Raw genomic sequence first — 22308 nt, forward strand, 5'->3', positions numbered from 1 at the left:
AGGAGTTTGTTTTCAGTTCCTTAAGCTGAACCAATAGGTAACTGTCTCTTATAGGAGATTTTGTATGAAGCTCTAGAAGGGATTTAGTCAGTAAGATTATAGACATTTCTTTGCCCAAGAGGAGGGGGGAGTGTAGTGGTAATAAGGACCATATTTTACTGGGAAAATGGGTTCAAATCCCACCATACCAGATGGTCAAATTTGAACTTAATAAAAAGCTGCAAGAAAGACCTGACCTAATGGCAGCAAGGGCAGCTGATACATGACGGCACCATCACCTGCAAGTTCTGTTCCAAGCCACACACCACCCTGACTTAGAGCTAAATTGGTGTCCCTCAGTCAAAATCCTGGAATTTCTTTCTAAAACGGCATTGTTTTCATGAAATTGACTGCAGTACTTCAAAAAAACAGCTCGCTAACATCAGGGGTAGTTAATGATAGCCAATAAATTCTGGCCTCACCAGCAAAGTCCACATTCTGTGATTTTTTAAAAATTCTGCTTTTCCCCTTCTTCCCTTTCTTAATAGTGGCATGTAATTTTCCAATCTAAAATAATCATCCTGAGAGAGAAATTTGGAAGACAATGTAGGTCAGAAAGTATTCACACCTACTTCTTTTAAATTGGGATGAGAACAATCTGAACCTGGGGATTTTGATCCTTGCCATTGGTTCCTTCATCACTTTATCTGCTCACAATTACTTTTTCAGTTCCTGCCTCAATGATTAATATTTCCCTTGGTAGGTCTGGCGTGTGAATCTTTCCCCTATTGTTGTTATTCATTCAAAGTAATTCTGTATGTCTATCGTTTATTTGCTTAAATTTGCAGCACTACTGTTATCAATTTGCAGGGGACACATATAGTTTCTTGCCATTTCCTTTTCACTGTGCAATTTTAAAGAAAGAAGCTGCCTTTTGTACTAGTCACAGTTTATTTCTTCACCACATGACAGCTTAGATGAATTCAAGGTGACTTTTAACCTTTTGGAAGAACTATAAATGCAGGTCTTTTCTGTGTTAGTAATAATCAACAGTAATTTTTTTTGCAAATTAAGAAATCACACTATCATTGATGTTTAATTTGGGAAACTTGCAACACTAGTTGCTATTTTTGAAATGCAATAAGATTAAAATTGTTCATGGGATTCACAATATCCACCAGCAGTTATAGTAATTATAATAGAGTAAACAATTAATTCAGTACTAGGTGGAGAAGTATCTATTTCACTACCTCCTCTGGGAGAGCGGGAGAGCAGAAGTTCAGCAGTCTAGCTGGGCTACTTTTTAAATTCGTTCCTGGGATGTGAGCATTATTTTTTTTGACAATGAAGTTTTGACTATATAGTTCAGGTTTGGATGGTATGGGGCTTGTAGATGTTGGTGTTTTCATGTACTTGCTACCTTGTCCATTTAGATAGTAGAGCTTGCAGGCTTGGAAGTGGAGTTATTACAGCATATCTTGTAATTAATATGGACTGTTGCCACCATGCATCAGTGATGAATGGAGTGAATATTAAAGGTGCTAGATGTGGTGTCAATCAAACTGGCTGCTCTGTGCTGAGCTGTGTCAAGTTTTTTTGAGTGTTTTTAGAATTACACCCATCCAGGCAAATGGAGAGTATTCCATCACACATTCTAATTTGTGCTTTGAGGAGTCACTGCAGAATTCCTACCTTCCTACTTGCTCTCATAGCCACAGTATTTAAATGACAAGAAAAGGTGGTATTCACACTGATGATAAGAGATGGGCCAGGAAAGGATCAAATGATCAACAAGGAGAAAGTGAGGAGTGCAAGTGCTGGAAAAGCATAGCTGGTCAGGTAGCATCCGAAGAGGAAGAGATAAAAGATGGTGTTAAGGCCCTAAAATTATTGAAATTGATATTGAGTTCTGAAAGCTGCATAGTCCCCTAGCAGAAAATGAGGTGCTGTTTTTCCAGCTGGTGCTGAGCCTTGCTGGAGCACTGCAGCAAGCCTGAGACAAGAACGGGACGATATGTTGGAGTGGCAGGCAACTCGAAGCTTGGGGTTATTTTTTAACAGACCGAATGCAGTGCTCTGTAAAGTGGTCACCCAGTCTGCGTTTTGTCTCCCCAGTGTAGAGAAGACCACATTATGGGTGGTACAGTGTCTCTCAGTGTCAGGGACGCGGGTTCAATTCTACTCTCAGGTGACTGTGTCTACATGAAGTTTGCATGTTATCCCCGTGTCTGTGTGGGATTCCTCCGAGCGCTTACGTTTCCTACCACAATTCAAAGATATGCAGGTTAGGTAGATTGGCCATGCTAAATTACCCCATAGACTTGCAGATGTGTCAATATGATCTTTCACACTACAGTGCTGGGTTCCCTCATCAATGAGAATGAGGATATTTGGAAGGCTTATATTTCATTGAGTTATTTAATCGACCACTGCCTTTTATGACTGCATATGACAGGATTGCAAGAGCTTAGATCAGACCAGTTCATCATGCAGCATGTCTTATCCTCTGTTTAATCTAGTATCACTAGTTAGAATTTGCAACCTAACCAGATCTAAAGGAGTTGACTACCATCTGGCAGAAACCTCAAAATAAAATGTCGTACCTGTTGTAATATTGTCTAATTTCCGTAATAATAATTGTGAAATAGCAGCAATGTGTTTACAATGCCAAGTTCCTGCTCAAATAATTGTGTGAACCGTTGATGAGAACAATTTGAATTTAATGTGTTCAGATACACACTGCATAATGAAGTGTGCAGAATATTCCATAGAGCAGGTATAGTTAATGAATTATTAAGAGAGTTTGGATTAGTGCACTGTGCTTTATGACTCATCAGATTATGAGCTGAAGCTTGACTATTATTGACTGAAGTGACTTGCAGTTAGATTAAATTCTCCCATTGAAAATAGCAGTAAAATAATATTTGCTTATTCTCTATCCTCTTGTAGCTCATATATTTACATATTCCTACAAATACATGGTTTGATAACTGGTATGTCCAGTTGCATTTGTATGCAAATAAAGCTTATGAAGACACAAATGTTCCCCTATGAAGCTATATGTATATAACATATCTATCTATCTACCTATCTACCTACCTACCTACCAACCATCTAAATTCATTCTATTTAGTAAATGTTGGCCTAAAATCTGTGAATTAATTTGTTCTGTCTTGTTTCTTTTTAGCACTGCAAAATACAATCCACTTACATTCTTACCCAGATTCTTATATTCTCAGTTCAGGAGAGCAGCCAACTCGTTTTTCCTTTTCATAGCCCTTCTCCAGGTAAGCTTGCATAATCATGCATAAATCAAAATATTTTTTCCCACTTTTTGATTCGATGAAACATATGTTTTTCAGTAAAACATTCTAGATAAAATCCTCACTCTTCACCTTCCCCACACCCTTGCATTCAAAAATTTAAACTGTAGCAATGGTGTTTTCCTGATTTGTGATTTTGTTGACTGGATGTAGTATGTCTTATATTGTTATCCTTTTCCAGAACAGAGGTGTGCTTTTTTTTCTTTTCTTCTTAATTCTTCTAATATGTAGCCTGAAACTAATTCTTGAGAACAGTAGGTAGCCAAATAATTTGAATTTGTTGTTGGCATCGTGCTTAAGCGCTTCAACTGCTAGATGACAAGAATATACAAAAATAAAGAATTTATGTTGTTCATAATGTAATATAGATCCAGCATGTGCAAATGTATATCATTCAAAGTGACACTGATAAATTAAAGAAACAGACAAGAGAAAGGCTGATGTGTCTCAATACATATAAATGTAAGGTAATTGAGATTGTAAGGGGAATTATTTATCCAATGAATTGATGCTGTTAGTAAGTATTACTACGTATCACTCCAACCAGAAGTTAAGTGGGGTTATGACCTTGATCTATGCAAGTTATCTTTTGTCTGCAATGTGGAAACCACCAAAATGCCTGTTGAATTTGTCTATGTAATAATTATCTCTCTAATGGAAGTGAAATCCTCAACATATGATGAAGTATTGAAGAAATAGATCTGCTTTCTCTGTCATAACATTTAAAGTCAGTGCCAGTTTCCAAATATACAACAGCAGCAATAGCAAACTAATAAATCAGTAAACTGGAGTTCCACTAACACCAGACATAAGCTTACAAATTATAATTTAGATTTTATTCCCCAATTTTGAATATTTAAACATAGCATTAATAATTTGCTACTAATAATAATTTGATAACATCAAAAGTACAACTCAATTCATAAATTAAAATTAGAACTAAATATATATAAACTCAAAAACGCATGTTAATTTTTTAAAATAAATATAATTCATTTGCTCCTTTTTGATAGTCATGTGCCTCTGTGGCATTTGGCTCCTGTAAGCACATCTTAGGCTAATATTCCCATTTAGCGGTGTAACAGTGCCACATTATAGAGATGTCATCTTTTGGATGAAGTGTTAACCAACACTTGCATCTGTCTGTCATGTCCAGTTGGACATGAAAGATTCAGTGTTGCTTTCCAAGGTGAGCAATGGCATACTTCCATTTTGGTACAACTATAAATAAGTTATACGTGGTTTGTGAGGTTCCCCTACTTCAAATTATTTGAAGATTCCTTCTTTTCCTGGATAACTGAGTGATATTGTTAATGGTTCTTTTTATTGGCGTACAGTGCCCTTCTTTTTAATTTGTCAGTGTCACCCAGTTCTCTTAAAAAGAAATATGAATGCAACCTTTCTTCCTCCCAAATCCAGTCCCTTTGTCACCTTAACTACTGGAACGCGTGATTGCCTCTTAAAATAAAATCCATGCTCACCTCTGTGATTCCATTTGTGAACCCCTCTAATTAGGTTTTCATCTTGCCAAAGAACTGAAAGAGCCCTTTTCATGGTTCTAAATGACCTTCTTGCTGTAATCTCCCCCCTCATCCTTCTTACTCCATCTGCAGTCTTTGTTGCAGTTGACAGCACAATTCTCATCCTATGCTTGTCCAATGTTGTCAGCTGAGTGGAGTTGCTGTTATATGGTTCCATCATTTTGCCAAGTATTCTGAAGATTTACAAACGCAGGAAGATGCCATTCCATCCCTTTTTTTTGTGAAATAGGGAGATAGCACTATTGAGAGGACATTCTGATCAGCACTCCTTCAAAAATAGGGAACTGTGTTTCTATTCTGACAGTTCTTTGGTAGTATAGAGCTGTCAGAAGAAGGCAAACCATGCCTATTTTCACAATCTGATATTTAAAGATGTAGACAGCTGCTTTGACACCTTCTGTCAAAAAGTTAAGTGCTTGGTAATTGTGATGTTTGGATTCTTGGAGGATTGGGTGGCAGGTGGGTGCCTGGATGCCAGCTGGGAGGGAAGAGGATTCTGAGGGATATTATGCTGTGGGACAAAGTGAGTAGGTTACCAATTGGAAGGGGGTTAGGTGCTAGTTGGTAGGATCCAAGAACCAATTCAGTAATGCAGTTTTTAAGGTGAGTGGGAGACATTAAGTCCCGTGGAACTGTGTGCACACATATCCATGTCCTTCCAGTCCAGGGAGAAGGGAATAGATTGGGGTTTCGACTCCATGGTAGGAGATGAGGTTATCAGGGTTTAGGTTCACGTGTGAAGCAGAGTGGGGTTGTCAGGTCCGGGGGATTTGGGGAGAGGATGGGTATATAATCAGTCTGGGGGAGGTGTAGTTGGCGTGGGAGGTAGGGGATAGACCTGAAGTAAAAAAGATAGGTCTGTTAAATTGGTACTCAGGAGTTACACTCTGGATGTTATAATTTAACTTTTTCAGAGTAAATATTTTACTTAATGTTTTTGGAACCATCTGAAATTTCCAATTTAAATGGAAACTCACAAGTTCTAGGTACAGAGGAATTGTCCTACGGAATCTTCAATTTCCCAGACAATTTCTACAGAGTTTGCTGTGATAGCAATCTTGCAGGGTCCCCATGAACAGTTCCTGCTGGAAAAATTACTGTCTAGTCATTGGAAAATTGAGGTCCCAGTGTTTAACAACTTCTTACAATTACACCAAGCTGCCATATCCACCTCACCATCCCCCCAACTCTTACATCATTCCCTCTGATCATCACCACAAACCTCTCCTTGTCTCAATCTGTACTTTTTCTAAGTGTTGCTGTGTGTTGGCGTTATTCAAAAACACAAGATCTGTTTATCCATATGGATTGACAGTGCCCAGCTCTGTCTCACCACTCTTGATGCCTCGACTGTGCTGATTTCTGGAGTTAATCTCTGAATGTAAAGTAAACTAAATGTCCAGGCTCAGTGTTTTGTAACATTACGTGTACAAATAGAAACAACTATAACATTTAGCAGGATGGTATTTTGTATATTTATATCCTGTCTTCCTCTCTTGTTTAGCAAATTCCTGATGTTTCTCCAACTGGCCGCTACACGACACTGGTTCCGCTGTTATTCATTCTTCTTGTGGCTGCCATTAAAGAAATCATAGAAGATATTGTAAGCAATCACCCATTTAATATCATCTTAAAGCAATTATTTTTCTGCATGTTTGGAACTTGTTCAGATAAGAGACTTTGGTTGGGGATAGTTAATATTGAGGAAGAAGAGTCTTGTTAAAATGTTTAATTGAAATGATCTAAGCTACTGAGTTAGTATGATCCTGGATTGTTAAGTTGTGAAGTAGTGGTGAGGAGAAGCTGCAAATTCAGCTGGGCTGAGAAACAGACTCCAACAAAAGAGGCCAGTGAATCCTTCTTAAACCACTGCCCGTAACCGCAGCAAGTACAGCAGAAACTGCCATGCCACAGTGTGATTCCTGAGCTCTGCCAGGTCAAGTTTAATACAGAAGTGACCATCAAAGCATGAACCATCTCAAGGATGGAAGGCTGCTTCAGCACCTACTAAACAAATTCATTTCAAAGTGTATGGAAAATTTGGGAAACAAACCCAGTGACCCGATCAAGCATCTCTACCATGCAATGTTGGAAAATAAGTGCAATGACTGTATGAAGTATGTTGCATAGCAGTGGAAAGTGGAACCAGTCAGGAGAGCAGGTACCTCTGCTTGCTTACTTTTTATCAATTTGTATGTCTCCAATCATTTCAGAACTTGGGGGATTGGCCGCATCTGGATTTGATGATGGGCTGCTTCTCTTTCTAGCTTCCATTCAGCTGGAGGCATCGTGGAAGACATCAGAACATTCTAGGTGTAAATAATACAAAGTACAATATTCTTGAGCATCAACTGTGAAATGTTAGGACAGCATTCTAACTAATCAAAGATAGAGACCGAGATAAGCACTGTAAGAGCGGTTCCTTTTTTTTTGAGTTACTTTAGGTGATGGGGGTGATTTCCTAGAATTCCAAGAGCAACAATTACTGTTTTGTGTGCTGTTGCATTGTTTTGGAACTTTGGGGAGAGAAAATAACAAAACAGCGGCACTTTAAAAAGGAGGAAGACAGACAAAGGCAATGACTACATGGTCAGAGAAAGAAACCTGCACAGCTGTCTGACAGAGCAGTGAACCTGCACAGTTGCTGCCTTTGCTGTTTGAGTTCAAGTATCTCTCGACTCGGTGTGTGTCTACGAAAAATGAACACAGGGAAATTCACAGCTAACCTTGGAGGAACCTGTGTGGGAGAACTCACAGCACAGGAACAGGTCTGTGCATAGTTTTTAAGTATAACCTTGCTGTAAATCTACCGTAGTGAGTAGAGTGGATTCTTTTTGATTACATGTTATGTTGAGATCGGTCTCTTGATTAAATTTTAAAAATACCAACAATAAGTACTGACTTAGACTAGAGCAGTGTTTTTTTTTTAAGAATAATAAGACATTGCTATTTTCTGGGTCTGCAGATTGTGAAGGATCAAAGATGGCCTTTAGTAGAGTGATGTGCTCTTCCTGTCGGATGTGGGAGTTTAGGGAGAGTTTCCATTTTACTGATAATTATGTCACTAGGAAGTGCCTTTGGTTGTGAATCCTCTCAAATCACATACTCAGTTGGAACGACATTTGAAGGCAATAAGGAATTTACAGGAGCTGGGGATTTGATGGATGGCAGGTATAGAAAGGGAGGAAAGCTGCAGATATAGCTAGGTAGATGGATAAACTCCAGGAAAGGTAGGAGGGGAAGGCAGGTAACGCAGGAGTCTCCTGTGGCTGTCCTCATCTCAAAGAAATATACTGTTTTGGAAAATGTAGGGGTGATGGACTGTCAGGGGACCATAGCACAGATAACCTGGTTTCTGGTACTGAAAATGGCTCAATGTCATGAGGGGTACATCAGGTTCCAAGTGACTGATTTTGATAGGGGACTCTATAATCCGAGATACACACAGATGTTTCTGTGGCCGGCAGCAAGAAATCAGAATGGAATGTTGCCTCCCTGGAGACAGAATCTAGGATATCATAAAGTGGGTGCAGAATGTGTTGAAAGGGGAGAGGAACAAGCAGGAGGCTGTTGTGCATATTGGAGCTAACGACATAGGAAGCCAAAGGATGAGATTCTGAAGGGGACAAAATAGAAAGTTAGGCAGGAATTTTAAAAAGAGGTCCTTGACGGTAGTAGTATCAAAGTTACTCAGTGTGCTTCAAGCTAGTGAGGTTAGGAATAGGAGATTGGAGCAGATGAACGTGTGGCTGAGGAGCTGGAGCAGGGATGAAGGGTTCACACTTCTGGATCATTGGATTCTCTTCTGGGATCGAATGACCTGTACAAAATGAACAGGTGGATGTGATAGGGAATTTTAACTTTCCAAATATGGACTGATATTGCAATAGTGTTAAGGGTTTAGATAGAGAGGAATTAGTTAAATGTGTACAAGAAAATTTTCTGACTCAGTATGCGAATGTTCCTACTATAGAAGGTGCAAAAATTGACCTATTCGTGGGAAATAAGACAGGGCAGGTGACTGAGGTGTCAGGAGGGTGTACTTTGGGGTCAGTGACCATAATTTCCTTAGTTTTAAAATAGTGATGAAAAAGAATAGACTGGATCTAAAAGTTGAAGTTCAAAGTTAATGGAAGGCCAATTTTGACGGTATCAGGAAAGAACTTTCAAAAGTTGATTGGGGCAGATGTTAGCAGTAAATGAATGGCTGGAAAGTGGGAAGTCTTCGAAAGTGAAATAATGAGAGTCCAGAGACAGTATGTTCTTGTTAAGGTGAGAGGCAAGGCTGGGAGGAGTGGGGAATGCTGGATGACTAGAGAAATTGAGGTTTTGGTTAAGAAAAAGAAGGAATTATATGTCAGCTGTAGACAGCAAAGATTGAGTGAATCCTTAGAGTATTAAGGCAGTATGAGTATACTTGAGGAAAATCAGGAGGGCAAAACTGGGACATGAGATAGCTTTCGCAAAAAGGGTTAAGGCGAATCCAAAGGGATTGTATAAATATATTAAGGACAAACGGGTAACTAGAGAGAGAATGGGGGTGCTCAAAGATTAGTAAGTCGGCCCATGTGTAGAACCACAGGAGATGGGCGAGGTACTAAATTAGTATTTTGTATCAGTGTTCTCTGTGGAGAAGAACATGGGCGATACAGAATGTGGGGAAGTAGATGGTGACATCTTGAAAAATGTCCATAATATAGAAGAGATGGTGCTGGATGTCCCCAGGACATGATCACATGTACCCTCGAACTCTGTGGGAAGCTAGGGAAATGACTGCTAAGCCCCTTGCTGAGATATTTGGATCATTGATAGTTGGGTAAAGTACTGAAAGACTGAAGGGTGGCTAACGTAGTGCTACTGTTGAAGCAAGGTGGTAAGAAAAAGCCAGGCAACTATGGACCAGTGAACCTGACATTGGTGGGAGCGGGGTTGGGGGCGGGGGGGTTGTGGGGAGGAGTTGTTCAAGGAAATCCTGAAGGACAGGATTTACATGTATTTGGAAAGGCAAGGACTGATTAGGGATAATCAAAATGACTTTGTGTGTGGCAAATCATGTCACGAAATTGATTTCTTGTGGGAAGTAATGAAGAGGACTGATAAGGGCAGAACTGTGGATGTGATCTATATGAACTTAAGCAAGGCTTTCGATAAGTTTCTTCATGGTAGACTGGTTAGCAAGATGAGACCTGGGTGTGTGGAATGCTCTGCCCCAGAAGGCAGTGGAGGCCCAGTCTCTGAATTCATTTAAGAAAGAGTTGGATAGAGCTCTCAAGGATAGTGGAATCAAGGGTTATGGAGATAAGGCAGGAACAGGATACTGATTGAGGATGATCAGCCATGATCATAATGAATGGTGGTGCAGGCTCGACGGGCAGAATGGCCTATTCCTGCACCTATTGTCTATTATCTCATGGTATACAGGGAGAACTCGCCAACTGGCTGGAAGGTTGAAGACAGTGGGTGATGGTGGAGGGTCCTCTTTCAGACTAGAGGCCTGTGACCAGTGTTGAGCCACAAAGATTGGTGCTGGGTCCACTGCTTTGTAATTTATATAAATGACTTAAATGTGAACGTTGGAGGTTTACTTTGCTGGTAACATCAAAATTGGAGGTGGAGTGGACAGTGAAGAAGGTTATCTCAGAGTACAACAGTATCTTGATCAGAAAGGCCAAAGGACTGAGGAGTTGAAGATAGAGTTTAATTTAGATAAAGGTGAGGTGCTCCATTTTGTAAAAGAAAATCAGAGCAGGACTTATACACTTAATGGGATGGTGCTAGAGAGTGTTGCTGAGCAAAGAAATCTTGGAGTCAGGTTCATAGTCCTTGAAAGTCGATTCACAGGTAGATAGGATAGTGAAGAAGGTGTTTGGTATGAGTTCCTTTATTGATCAGAGTATTGTGTATAGGAGTAGGGAAGTCATGTTGTGGCTGTACAGGACATTGGTTAGGCCACTTTTGGAATATTATGTGCAATTCTGGTATCCCTTCTATTGGGAGGATATTGTGAAACTTGAAAGAGTTCAGAAATAATATACAAGGATGTTGCCAGGGTTGGAGGGTTTGAGCTATGGGGAGAGGCTAAATAGGCTGAGGTTGTTTTCCATGGAGTGTCAGATGCTGAGGGGGGGAACCTTTTAATAGAGGTTTACAAAATTATGAGGGGCATAGATAGGATAAGTAGACAAGGTATTTTCCCTGGGATGGGGGAGTCATAGAGGGCGTAGGTTTAGGTGAGAAGGAAAAAAATTGAACAGACATTAGGGACTATTTTTTCAAAAGGTGGTGCATGTATGGAATGAGCTGCCAGAGTCTGTGGTGGAGGCTGGTACAATTTACAACATTTGAAAGGTATCTGGATGGGTTTATGAATAGGAAGGGTTTAGAGGGATATGGGCCAAGTGGTGGTAATGGGACTAGATTAGGTTCAGATATCTGGTCGGCATGGATGAGTTGGACCAAAGGGTCGGTTTCTGTGCTGTACCTTTCTATGACTATATGGCTAGATGTAGTAAATATGTTTGAATCACCTATCTTTTTCCTCAGCCATGAATTTCTAATGGGATGAACAGATCAATCTCAAATACCTGTAATAAAAGCAGTGCTGGGAATGCCAGATAAGACACCCAGGATCTGAAAAATAAAACAAGAATGTTGACATTTGAGTAAGATGTGAACTTATGAAATTTGTTTCCAAGTTGGTATTATACTGACTCTTGTCCAATCGTAAGCTGTCGTGATGCAATTTCTCCATGCTACCAACTGGAATATGGATATGTGACACATGACCTCTCATTTTTCCGACCTATTCTGCACATGTGAAATGTATATTCTAACACCCAGATTGAACATGTAAATATGAATAATAGACTGTAATTTATTATGCCACAGCACACAATAAATAGCAAATACAATCCATTCTGATCCACATTCCCACTGGGTTGTTCCTTTGCCAAGAGATTTGTTTTATGAACTAGCTAAAATTCCTTCAGGCTCAAGAGAACTGTAGCTTTGATGCCTTCTACTTGAATGGTCTCAACTATTATTTTACAACAAATTCCCTTTTTTCTAGTAATGTTACATTCTTTTTACAATGGGTTAATTTCCAGGGAAATGCATTTTTCATTGCAGCATTAGTTCCTAATGAACTATCCACATTGATTGAACTGTCATGAATTTTGCATGTCAATATAGCTTGTAATTTTGAATGTAAGTTTGCTCGCTGAGCTAGAAGGTTTGTTTTCAGACGTTTTGTCACCATACCAGGTAATATTATCACAGAGCCTCTGGTGAAGCACTGGTGGCATGGCCCTTTTTTTTATTTATGTGTATTTATTTGAATATACTGTATAGGAGGCTCACTGATGATGTTACATAGTATGGTGATGAAACACCTGAAAACAAACCTTTCAGCTCAGTGAGCAAACTTGCATCCAGAACCTCAGCCTGAGCTACAAATATTCGCAAAACTCACTAATAGCTTGTAATTGTCAATAGATGTTGGCTTTAATTTTAAGCTGCTTTTGCTACTGTGATGGAATAATCTATTTATAGCATTCGAATAACAGAGAATAGATTTCATTAACTGCACCTGGCAAAGCTTAACAGATGACATGCAGGTGCTCCAAACATTACATTAAAGTGGAACCATGTAATTCATAAGACAACAGGAGCAGAAATTAGGCCATTCATCCCATCAAGTCTCCTCTGCCATCCAATTGTGGCTGCTAAGTTTCTCGACCCCATTCTCCCACTTTCTTGCCATAACCTTTGATCGCCTGTCTATCTCCGTCTTAAATATACTCGATGACCTGGCCTTCACAGCCTTCTGTATCTGTGAATCCACATTATAATATTGATGGATGGGGTAAGAAACATAATTATAATTGTCTTGCTATTGTGCAGTCAACATCTGAATAGGAAATTTTAAAAACAATATAACCTTTGAGACAATGCACAGATAGATAGCTTAACAAGTATATTGAAAATGGGATTTGATACACAGCAAAGTGGCATGTTTTTTGTTTCATTTTATGGAATGACTAGGGTGGGAAGATGAGTTTTTAAAAGCCAATTCAGGATAACTGTACAGTCTTCATGTATTCTGTAAGAAATGGTTTACAGTAATACCTAATTTTGCCTAATGAAATCTTTTGACGAGGCATTATTGGTTAGCATTAACTACAGATCTAACTGTGATGCCAGGGTTAATAAAATATACATAAAAGTAATTTAACTAAAAAAAACATGTTAAACAAGTAGCAGGATGGGTGCTATGACACAGTTACAGCATGTGGGAGCTCTTGCATGCCAATGTGATGTGGGGCAAAGGCATTTGCAGTATTTACAATTTGTGCAACTTCAGAGATTATCAGCTGCAGGCTGAACTACAGACACTGCAACACATTAGGGAGGGGAAATTACTGAGAGTCTATATTCCAGGGATTATGATCAAGTCTTTTAATTTGATCAGTCATTAGGGAAAGGAGATTGTGACAGAATGAGGCAGATAAAGGAGCCATCATAATCTCCGACAGTTCAAGGTTTCTCCTTAATTACATGAACAAGGAATGTAGTGGTTATAAAGATAGTGAGTCCAGAATGTTATGTTGCTTATCTGGACCCAGGCTTCAGGACATCTACTTAGGTCTGGACAGGAAAATCAAATAGGAGGGAAAGGATCCTGTTGTTCAGGGCCATGTAAGCAATGACATGAGCAGGATGAGAAGCAAGGGGGAGGGGATGTGGGGTGGTCAGCGCACTAAAAAGCAGATCCATGAAGTGTAATAATCTCTGCATAATGAATATTGAATAAAGTGAATATTTTAAGGCACAAGTAGATATATTGTCATTAGACAAGAGAATCAAAGATAATTGAGGCTAGATGGGAATGTGGAATTCAGAACACAAACCATTTACTAAATTGGCTGACAGTAAGGTATTCTCTGTCAGTCTATTCAAAAGGTGAACAAAGACAACTTTAGGTCATGTAGCGACCCTTGAAAAGGTTGTGGCCAATCTCATTTGGGACCTCAGGCCTGGCTGCAAATGACATAGCTTTATTGCTGCCAGGTCTTGGCAATCCCTGTCGGCTTTCTGGCTTCATGGTTGAAGGGGTATTTAATGTCACTGATGTTGACGAACTAGAGGGAAACTATCAGGTCCACTGCCATTGGCTATAGTTCATCGTTTACACTGACCTGGAGAAGAGTTTACTGCAGATCATAAATAGCTATTTAATAGCCCCTCTCCATGTGGTCCACCATGCCCTCTGATGCAAATATGCCCCCTCAAAAGTGTAACCCAGAGGCTACAGAACAGCCGTTTGTGTTTCAGATTTGTGATATCTAAGAGTGTTAATACTTGTCAGGGTTTATTTCGGCATCCACAGTAAGCAGCTACACATTTCAACATTGTCTACAATGTGTGAATCCTTGTGAGATGATACTACACCAGCTGAATTTGAATTCCTCCTTGATTCACTCATGATACTGAATTAAATAAACCTTCCCAATACCTCAAAAGGTCACAGGATATCCTGAAACTGTTCACTAAAATATCATATAGGCATTGTGTAAGTAGTCAGCTAAGGAAAATATTGGATCTTTTAAAATCCCAAAGTGAATCTTTATGCAGAGACAGAAGGCATAGATAAAGTATTAAATGATTACTCCAATGAAGGTTAGAAAAGTTGTGGATGCAATAGCAAAGAAATACTAAAACATGAGTATTATTGAAGGCTGGTATCACTTGGTCCAGATTAAATATATTGATTGCTGAAAACGGGAATGTTAGAAATAGCAGTAGTATTGGCCATACCTTTTTTAGCTTGTTGAAAATACAAGTAGTGCCAGATGACTGATGCTTATAAATTTAAGATTATTCCAGAAGAGGGGGTTACAACAGCGATCTTCCAATCATCCGGGACTTTCCTGCACTAATCCTTGTGGCACACCATTGGTCATAGGCCTCCAGTCTGAAAAGCAACTCTTTACCACCACTCTCTGTCTCTTATCTTTGACCCAGTTTTGTATCCAAATGGCTACACTCCCTGTATTCCATGTGATCCAGCTTTGCTAACCAGACTGCCAAGCAGTACCTTGTTGAAAGCCTTACTGAATTCCATATAGATCATGTCCACTGCTCTGCCCTCATTAATCCTGTTGCTTCAAAAAAACTCAATCAAGTTAGTGAGACATGAATAGCCACACACAAAGCGTAAATCCTGTCACAGAATCATAGAGATGTACAGCATGGAAACAGACCCTTCGGTCCAACCTGTCCACGCTGAGCAGATATTCCAATCCGATCTAGTCCCACCTGCCAGCACCCAGCCCATATCCCTCCAAACCCTTCCTGTTCATATAACCATCCAGATGCCTTTTAAATGTTGCAATTGTACTAGCCTCCACCACTTCCTCTGGCAACTCATTCCATACACGTACCACCCTCTGAAAGAAAAAGTTGTCCCTTAAGTCTCTTTTATATCTTTCCAACCCTCACCCTAAACCTATGCCCTCTAGTTCTGGACTCCCCGACCCCAGGGAAAAGACTTTGTCTATTTATCCTATCCATGCCCTTCATGATTTTCTAAACCTCTATAAGGCCACCCCTCAGCCTCCGATGCTCCAGGGAAAACAGCCCCAGCCTGTTCAACCTCTCCCTGTAGCTCAAATCCTCCAACCCTGGCAACATCCTTGTAAATCTTTTCTGAACCCTTTCAAGTTTCACACCATCTTTCTGATAGGAAGGAGGCCAGAATTGCCCCAATAACATATCCACCGCTGATGTCAGGCTCACCAGTCTATAGTTCCCTGGTTTTCCTTACCACATTTCTTGAAATATGATCTTTCAGAAGGCATTCGAGAAGATGCTGCACAGCTTGTTAAAGGTGAAAGCCTGTGAAATTAAGGAAAATATGGAGGCATGAATACAAAGTTGACTCAGTAACAGGGAGCAAAGGATAATTTTGGATGGATGTTTTTCAAGAGGGTTATGAAGTAGTTTTCTGCTGTAACCAACCTAGTTGCTGGTCCAGGGCGCAGTATTATAACATTTGCAGATGGCACAAAACTTGGCAAAGAATAAGCAAGGTATGAATATTGTATAGGCTTCAGGATATCATGGACAAATGGTGAAATGGACAGAGGCACGGCAGGTGAGTTCACTGGAAAGTCACAATGGGTCAAATGTTTCTTGAGACGTCATAACAGAATTGACATGTTAATTCTATTTCCCTCTCTATAGATGCTGCCAGACTTGATAATTTTCAGGCATTTTCTCCCTTTTTTTATTTCAGCTTTTCAGCATTTGTCGTTGGGCTAATTCACTGCCTTTTGTGTTAAGATTCGATGAATCGGTTGCATAAAGCCAGTTCAGTCAAATACTCTGTTCAGATAAGCCTTTAACTTTGATACAAGGATCATCCTCTGTCATTTCCGCCACCTCCAAACAGACCCTATCACCAGGGGGACATATTTCCCTCCCCACCCCTATCAGCGTTCCAGAGAGACCACTCCCTCCGCGACTCCCTCATCAGGTCCACACCCCCCACCAACCCAACCTCCACTCCCGGCACCTTCCCCTGTAACTGCAAGAAGTGCAAAACTTGCGCCCACACCTCCCCCCTCACCTCCCTCCAAGGCCCCAATGGATCCTTCCATAGTCATCGGAAATTCACCTGCTCCTCCACACATACCGTTTACTGTATCTGCTGCACCCGATGTGGCCTCCTCTACATTGGGGAGACAGGCCGCCTACTTGCGGAACGTTTCAGGGAACATCTCTGGGACACCTGCACCAACCAACCCAACTGTCCTGTGGCTGAACACTTTAACTTCCCCTCCCACTCTGCCAAGGACAAGAAGGTCCTTGGCCGCCTCCGTCGCCAGACCCTGACCACACGACGCCTGGAGGAAGAGCGCCTAATCTTCCACTTAGGAACCCTCCAACCACATGGGATGAATATAGATTTCTCATTTATCCTCCCCCCACCTTATGAGTCCGAACCCCCGGACTCAGCACTGCCCTCTTGACCTGCGATCTTCTTCCCAACCTCCTCTTCTCCCACCCCCTCTCCGGCCTATCACCCTCACCCTCACCACCTTCCACCTATCGTATTCCCAGCACCCCTCCCCCTAATCTCCTCCCCCCTACCTTTTATCTCAGTCTGCCTGGCACACCAGCCTCATTCTTGAAGAAGGGCTTATACTCGAAACTTCGATTCTCCTGCTCCTCGGATGCTGCCTGGCCTGCTGTGTTTTTCCAGCATCACATTTTTTCAACGCTGGTCTCCAGCATCTGCAGTCTTCACTTTCTCCTATTCAGTACCTGTCGAAATGTCTTTTAAATGTTGTAACTGTTCCTGTATCTACCACTTCCTCTGGCACTTCATTCCACACATATAAACCATCTTCTGTGTGAAAAATTTGCCCTCCAGCCCTTGTTAAATCTTTCTCCTCTCACCTAAAAAAAAAAGCACCCTAGTTTTGAACTTCCCTCAGAGAAAAGGCCTTTGTCTTCATCTTATCTATGACCCTCATGACATTATAAATTTCTATAAGGTCACCCCTCAACCTCCTTTGGTGGCTAATGTGGAAGAAGCAAACAAGGGGTAGTTGTCAAACAGGCTCCAAAGCAGGTGGGGTGAATTTTGAGACTTTTTGGTTTAAGTTCAGGAATTGACCACCATATGGCAGTGTCTGAAACAGAAATTATACTCTTTGCGTATGTGAGTAGAATGCTCAATTTCTGTTTGAGATTCCTTCATGGAATTAGACTACTTTGAGCATAGTTAATGCCAGATCTGCTACATTCAGGATAGTTGTGTGTAAACGAGATCTTCTAAACAAGTGGCTTCTATAGGACCATTAGAGGTTGCTACCTAAAATTTAAGTTTTAATGGGCACTTAATCTGTACTGGAATCAAGAACAATAGGAGTGCTTAAGAGCCAGATGGTATGGGGGAGTTCTATTATCATGAGCATATGTTTGTTAACTCTGTACATTCTGAAGAGCTCCTGTCTTTTTTAATTTTGCTTTAAACTGATGGTACTTTATCAGCTGATATGTTAGTATACTGGTATGAGGATGCATTTACCTGACTATGATCCATATCCATTGTGTCTACTGTACAAATATGAGCATTACAGCCAGCACCATTTTTGGGGTATCAATTAGCTCATGTCCATTTTCCTTCTCATTCTGACATCTTGGTCATTCTTAATTTGAATTGCCCCCTGATTGGTTATTATATATTTTGAATATTTGCAAAGCCTTGGAATTCCGTCTTTAATTCTTCTCACTAGCTATTTCCTCTTTTTAGATGCTCCTTAAAACCGTTCCCTTAAAGAATTTGGTCATCTGCTTTAATGTTGGCTTTTGTGGTTCGATTACAAATTTTTGCTTTAGAATATTACTGCAAAATGTCTTAAGACTTTTTTAAAGACTGTACATAAATAGAGGTTATTACTGACATGAATCCTTTAATAAATACTCTATCAGAATTTTTGGGTCTGAGCTAAGATTTCTGGTTGTCATAGCCTTGATTGGTGACAATGGTTGAAGAAACTGCAAAATAAGGCAGAGGTTGACCGTGTTTATATCATTAGCATTTATATCACCTTCATGTCCTAAGGGTGTAACAAAGTACCAACTAAGGAATTTGTTTTGAAGTTTACTCAGTGTTTTATAAATCAACTTGTAGTCCATTTGTACATAGCCATGTCCCACATGGCAATGGAATGAATCATCATTTAATCTACGTGAGTGGTGTTATTTGAAGGATGAAGATTGAGTAAGGTGTAGAGAGTACTTACTGAGGTCGCTCAGAATATAAAGACAGATAGCACAAGTTTCTACAAACATATAGAATGAAAAAGAGTGGCTAAGGTAAATGTTTATCCTTTAGATGATGAGAAGGGGGATTTAGTAATGGGATATGAGGAAATGAACAGGTATTTTGTGTCAGACTTCATAGTGGAGGATGTGAATAACATGCCAGTAATTGACAAGGAGACTAAGGTGGGTGGGGTTTAGATTAGAGTGGTGCTGGAATGGCCCTTTAAACAGTGGCCATTCCTGATGAAGGGCCTTTGCCCAAAACATCGATATTCCTGCTCCTCGGATGCTGCCTGGCCTGTGCTTTTCCAGCACCACTCTAATCTGAATTCTGGTTTCAAGCGTCTGCAGTCCTCACTTTTGCCTAAGGTTGGTGGGGACATAGAAACGATCACTATCAAGAAAGAGGTAGTGTTTTGCAAGCTAATGGAGCTAAAAGTAGACAAGTTTCCTGATAGAATCCTTCCCAGGCTACTAAAAGAGGTGGGAGAAATAGCAAATCCACCCACTTGTGGTAATTTTCCAAAATTCACTGGACTTTGGAGCAGATCAGCAGATTGGAAAATAGCAAATGTGACACCACTGTTTGAAAAAGGGGCTAGACAAAAGATAGGAGTTTATAGACCAGTTAGCTTAACTTCTGTAGTGGGGAAGATGCTTGAATTTTTTTATCAAGGAAGAAATAGCAAGACATCTAAATAAAAATTGTCCTGTTGGACAGATACAACATGGGTTCATGAAAGGTAGGTCATGACTAACTAATCTACTGGAATTCTATGAAGCCATTTCAAGCACTGTGGACAACAGGGACCCAGTGGCTGTGATGTATCTAGATTTCCAAAAGGCTTTCAACAAGGTGCCGTGCAAAAGGCTGCTGCATTAGATGAAGATTCATGGTGTTACGGGCAATGTATTAGCATGGATAGAGGATTGGTTAACTAACAGGAAGCAAAAAGTGCGGATAAGTAAGTGTTTTTCTGGTTGGTGATCAGGGATTAGTGTTGGGACTGCAATTATTCGCAATTTACATGGATGATTTGGAGTTGGGGACCACGTGTAGAATGTCTAAGTTTGCAGATTCCACTAAGATGAATGGTAGAGCAAAGTGTGCAGAGGAACTTTGCAGGGGACAATAGATAGTTTAAATGAGTGGACAAATTTCTGCCAGGTACAGTACAATATTAATAAATGTGAAGTCATCTGTTTTGATTGGAGTAACACTAAAAAGAATGATTATTTGAATGGTAAAAAAAATTGAAGCATGCAGAGGGACCTGGGTGTCCTTTTGCATGAATCACAAGGTTGGTCTGCAGATACAACAGGTAATTAAGAAGGCAAATGGAATTTTGTCCTTCATTGCTAAAGGGATTGATTTTAAAAGCAGGGAAGTCGGTCATGTTGCAATTATTTAGGGTGCTGGTGAGACCGCACCTGGAGTATTGTGTGCAGTTTTGGTCTCCTTACTTGAGAAAGGACGTAGGCACTAGAGGGAGTGCAGAGGAAGTTCACCAGATTGATTCTGGAGTTGAGGGGTTTGGCTTATGAGGAGAGACTGAGTAGACTGGGATTATATTCATTAGAATTTAGAAGAATGAGGGGGGGGGATCTTAATAGAAACATATAAAATTATGAAGGGAATGGATAAGATAGAAGCAAAGAGGATGTTTCCACTGACAGGTGAAACTAGGTCAAGAGGGCATAGCCTCAAAATTGGAAGCAGATTTAAGAATGAATTGAGAAAGGACTTCTTTACCCATAGGGTTGTGAATCTATAGAATTCCCTGCCCAGTGAAGTAATTGAGGCTTTCTCATTGAATGCTTTTAAAGCTAAGATAAATAATGTTTTCAACAGTAAAGGAATTCAGTGTTATAGTGAGAGCATGGGTAAGTGGAGCTGAGGCTACAAAAAGGTCAACTATGATCTTATTGAATAGCAGAGTGGGCTCAAAGGGTCAGATGGTCTATTCCAACTCCTAGTTTTAATGTTCTAAATGATGCCATGAGATTTTGTTTTACATGAATGGTTCAGATTGAACACCTTTGCTAAGAGTCAGCACCTTAACAACACCGTATCCCTCAATACTTAACTGAAAGTGTTGACTTAGTTTGAATAATCCTTGGAGTGACATTTAAATATGCAAGGCCCATACTTAGGTGAAAGTTACTTGATTGTCCCTCCTTGGAAATTTATGTTTCCCCACCGTCTTCTGATAAACAATAAATAAATTATTTGATAATTTACTTAGTTTGTTTGCTTCTAATGAATTACAGGATACAGATATTTAAAATAGTTTAATGATAGAATAGGTAGAAAGGAGCTGACAGTTTTTAGTAGTTGAGGACCTTAGAACATGAGGACTCTAGCGTTTAAGTAAATTTGACATTTCAAGTAGGGAGGAGATCGCTGTTTATGCAGTGTTGTGAGGCTACGAAATTTGGAGTCAGTATTTGAGGCAGGAACTAGTTTTAGTTTAAATAAATAAATGAAAGATGGACGAAGGATGAAGGGATATGAGAAAAAAGTGTATACATATATGGTGATTGGGATCGTTTGCTGGATCAGACAGAAAATACAAATACAGTCTGGTTGGACTGATAGGTTGTTTTTACAGTGAAATTTATTATTTCTTTTTAAAGTTTTGCCCCAATGCCTTGCTCATAAGATTAGATTTGATTCCCTACAGTGTGGAAACAAGTCCTTCGGCCCTAGTCCACACCAACCCTCCGAAGAGTAACCCACCCAGACCCATTTCCCTCTGAATAATGCACCTAACTCTATGGGCAATTTAGCATGGTCAATTCACCTAACCGGCATACCTTTGGTCTGTGGGAAGAAACTGCAGCACCCAAAGGAAACCCATGCAGACACTGGGAGAATGTGCAAACTCCACACAGACAGTCACCAAAGGCTGGAATCGAACCTGGGTCTATGGCACTGTGAGGCAGCAGTGCTAACCACTGAGCCACCGTGTTGCCCCCAATAAGTTCCCTTAGTTTTCACTTCACTTGCAGATATAGTTATTTGTAGCAGCAGCTTCTCTTCAAATTCACACAGTTGCCATTGCAGTCTGTTGGCATCCACAGTAGTTTAATCTTTCAGAATACATCATGTACACATTACTGGCAGCAAGTTCTCTTGCACATGAGACATGAACTTTTCCCATGATGCAGAGTGTCACATTGTTGATAAAGCCATTTCTGTGTCATGTTTCCTCTGGAGCATGCAGCCTTCTTACATTTCTTTCTTTATTCATTTAGTGGATGTGGGCGAGCATTTATTGCTCATCTCTGGTTGCCCTTCAGGGCGATGGTGATGGTGCAGCTACATTAACAGTGATGTTTGTGAGACAGTTCTAAGAGTTTGTCCCTGTGTGATAATGAAGAAATGGTGAATCATTCCAAGCTAGGATAATGAGTGGCTTAGAGGGAAATTTGTAGGTGCTGGAGAGAGAAGGGCTTGAAATTTTTTTAAAAAGTGCCCTTCTGGCAATGTGTGAAGAGAAACAGAGTCAGTGTTTCGAATCCAAATTACTCCTCTTAAGAACAGATGGCTGGAAAATTATGCTGTTGACAAAAGGGTAGGAAGAGTGAGTGAAACAGATAGTGTACCCAGAGAAAAGGCAAAAGGA

General features: G+C 40.2%; 1 protein-coding gene across 3 annotated transcripts in view; it reads left to right on the forward strand.

The window, feature by feature from the left end:
* The window catches only part of atp8a1 (ATPase phospholipid transporting 8A1), a 345629-nt gene that overhangs the window by 56597 nt on the left and 266724 nt on the right, over positions 1-22308 (forward strand). For 2 of the 3 annotated variants that reach the window (XM_060824479.1, XM_060824487.1), the window contains exons 3-4: positions 3167-3266; positions 6348-6446. In XM_060824479.1, coding sequence (XP_060680462.1) covers positions 3167-3266; positions 6348-6446 — 199 coding nt within the window. Of the gene's footprint in view, positions 1-3166; positions 3267-6347; positions 6447-22308 lie in introns of those variants that run through there. The other variant, XM_060824506.1, reaches the window with a different exon arrangement.

Source organism: Hemiscyllium ocellatum, chromosome 1 (genome assembly GCF_020745735.1).
Source record: "Hemiscyllium ocellatum isolate sHemOce1 chromosome 1, sHemOce1.pat.X.cur, whole genome shotgun sequence".
Lineage (NCBI taxonomy): Eukaryota > Metazoa > Chordata > Chondrichthyes > Orectolobiformes > Hemiscylliidae > Hemiscyllium > Hemiscyllium ocellatum.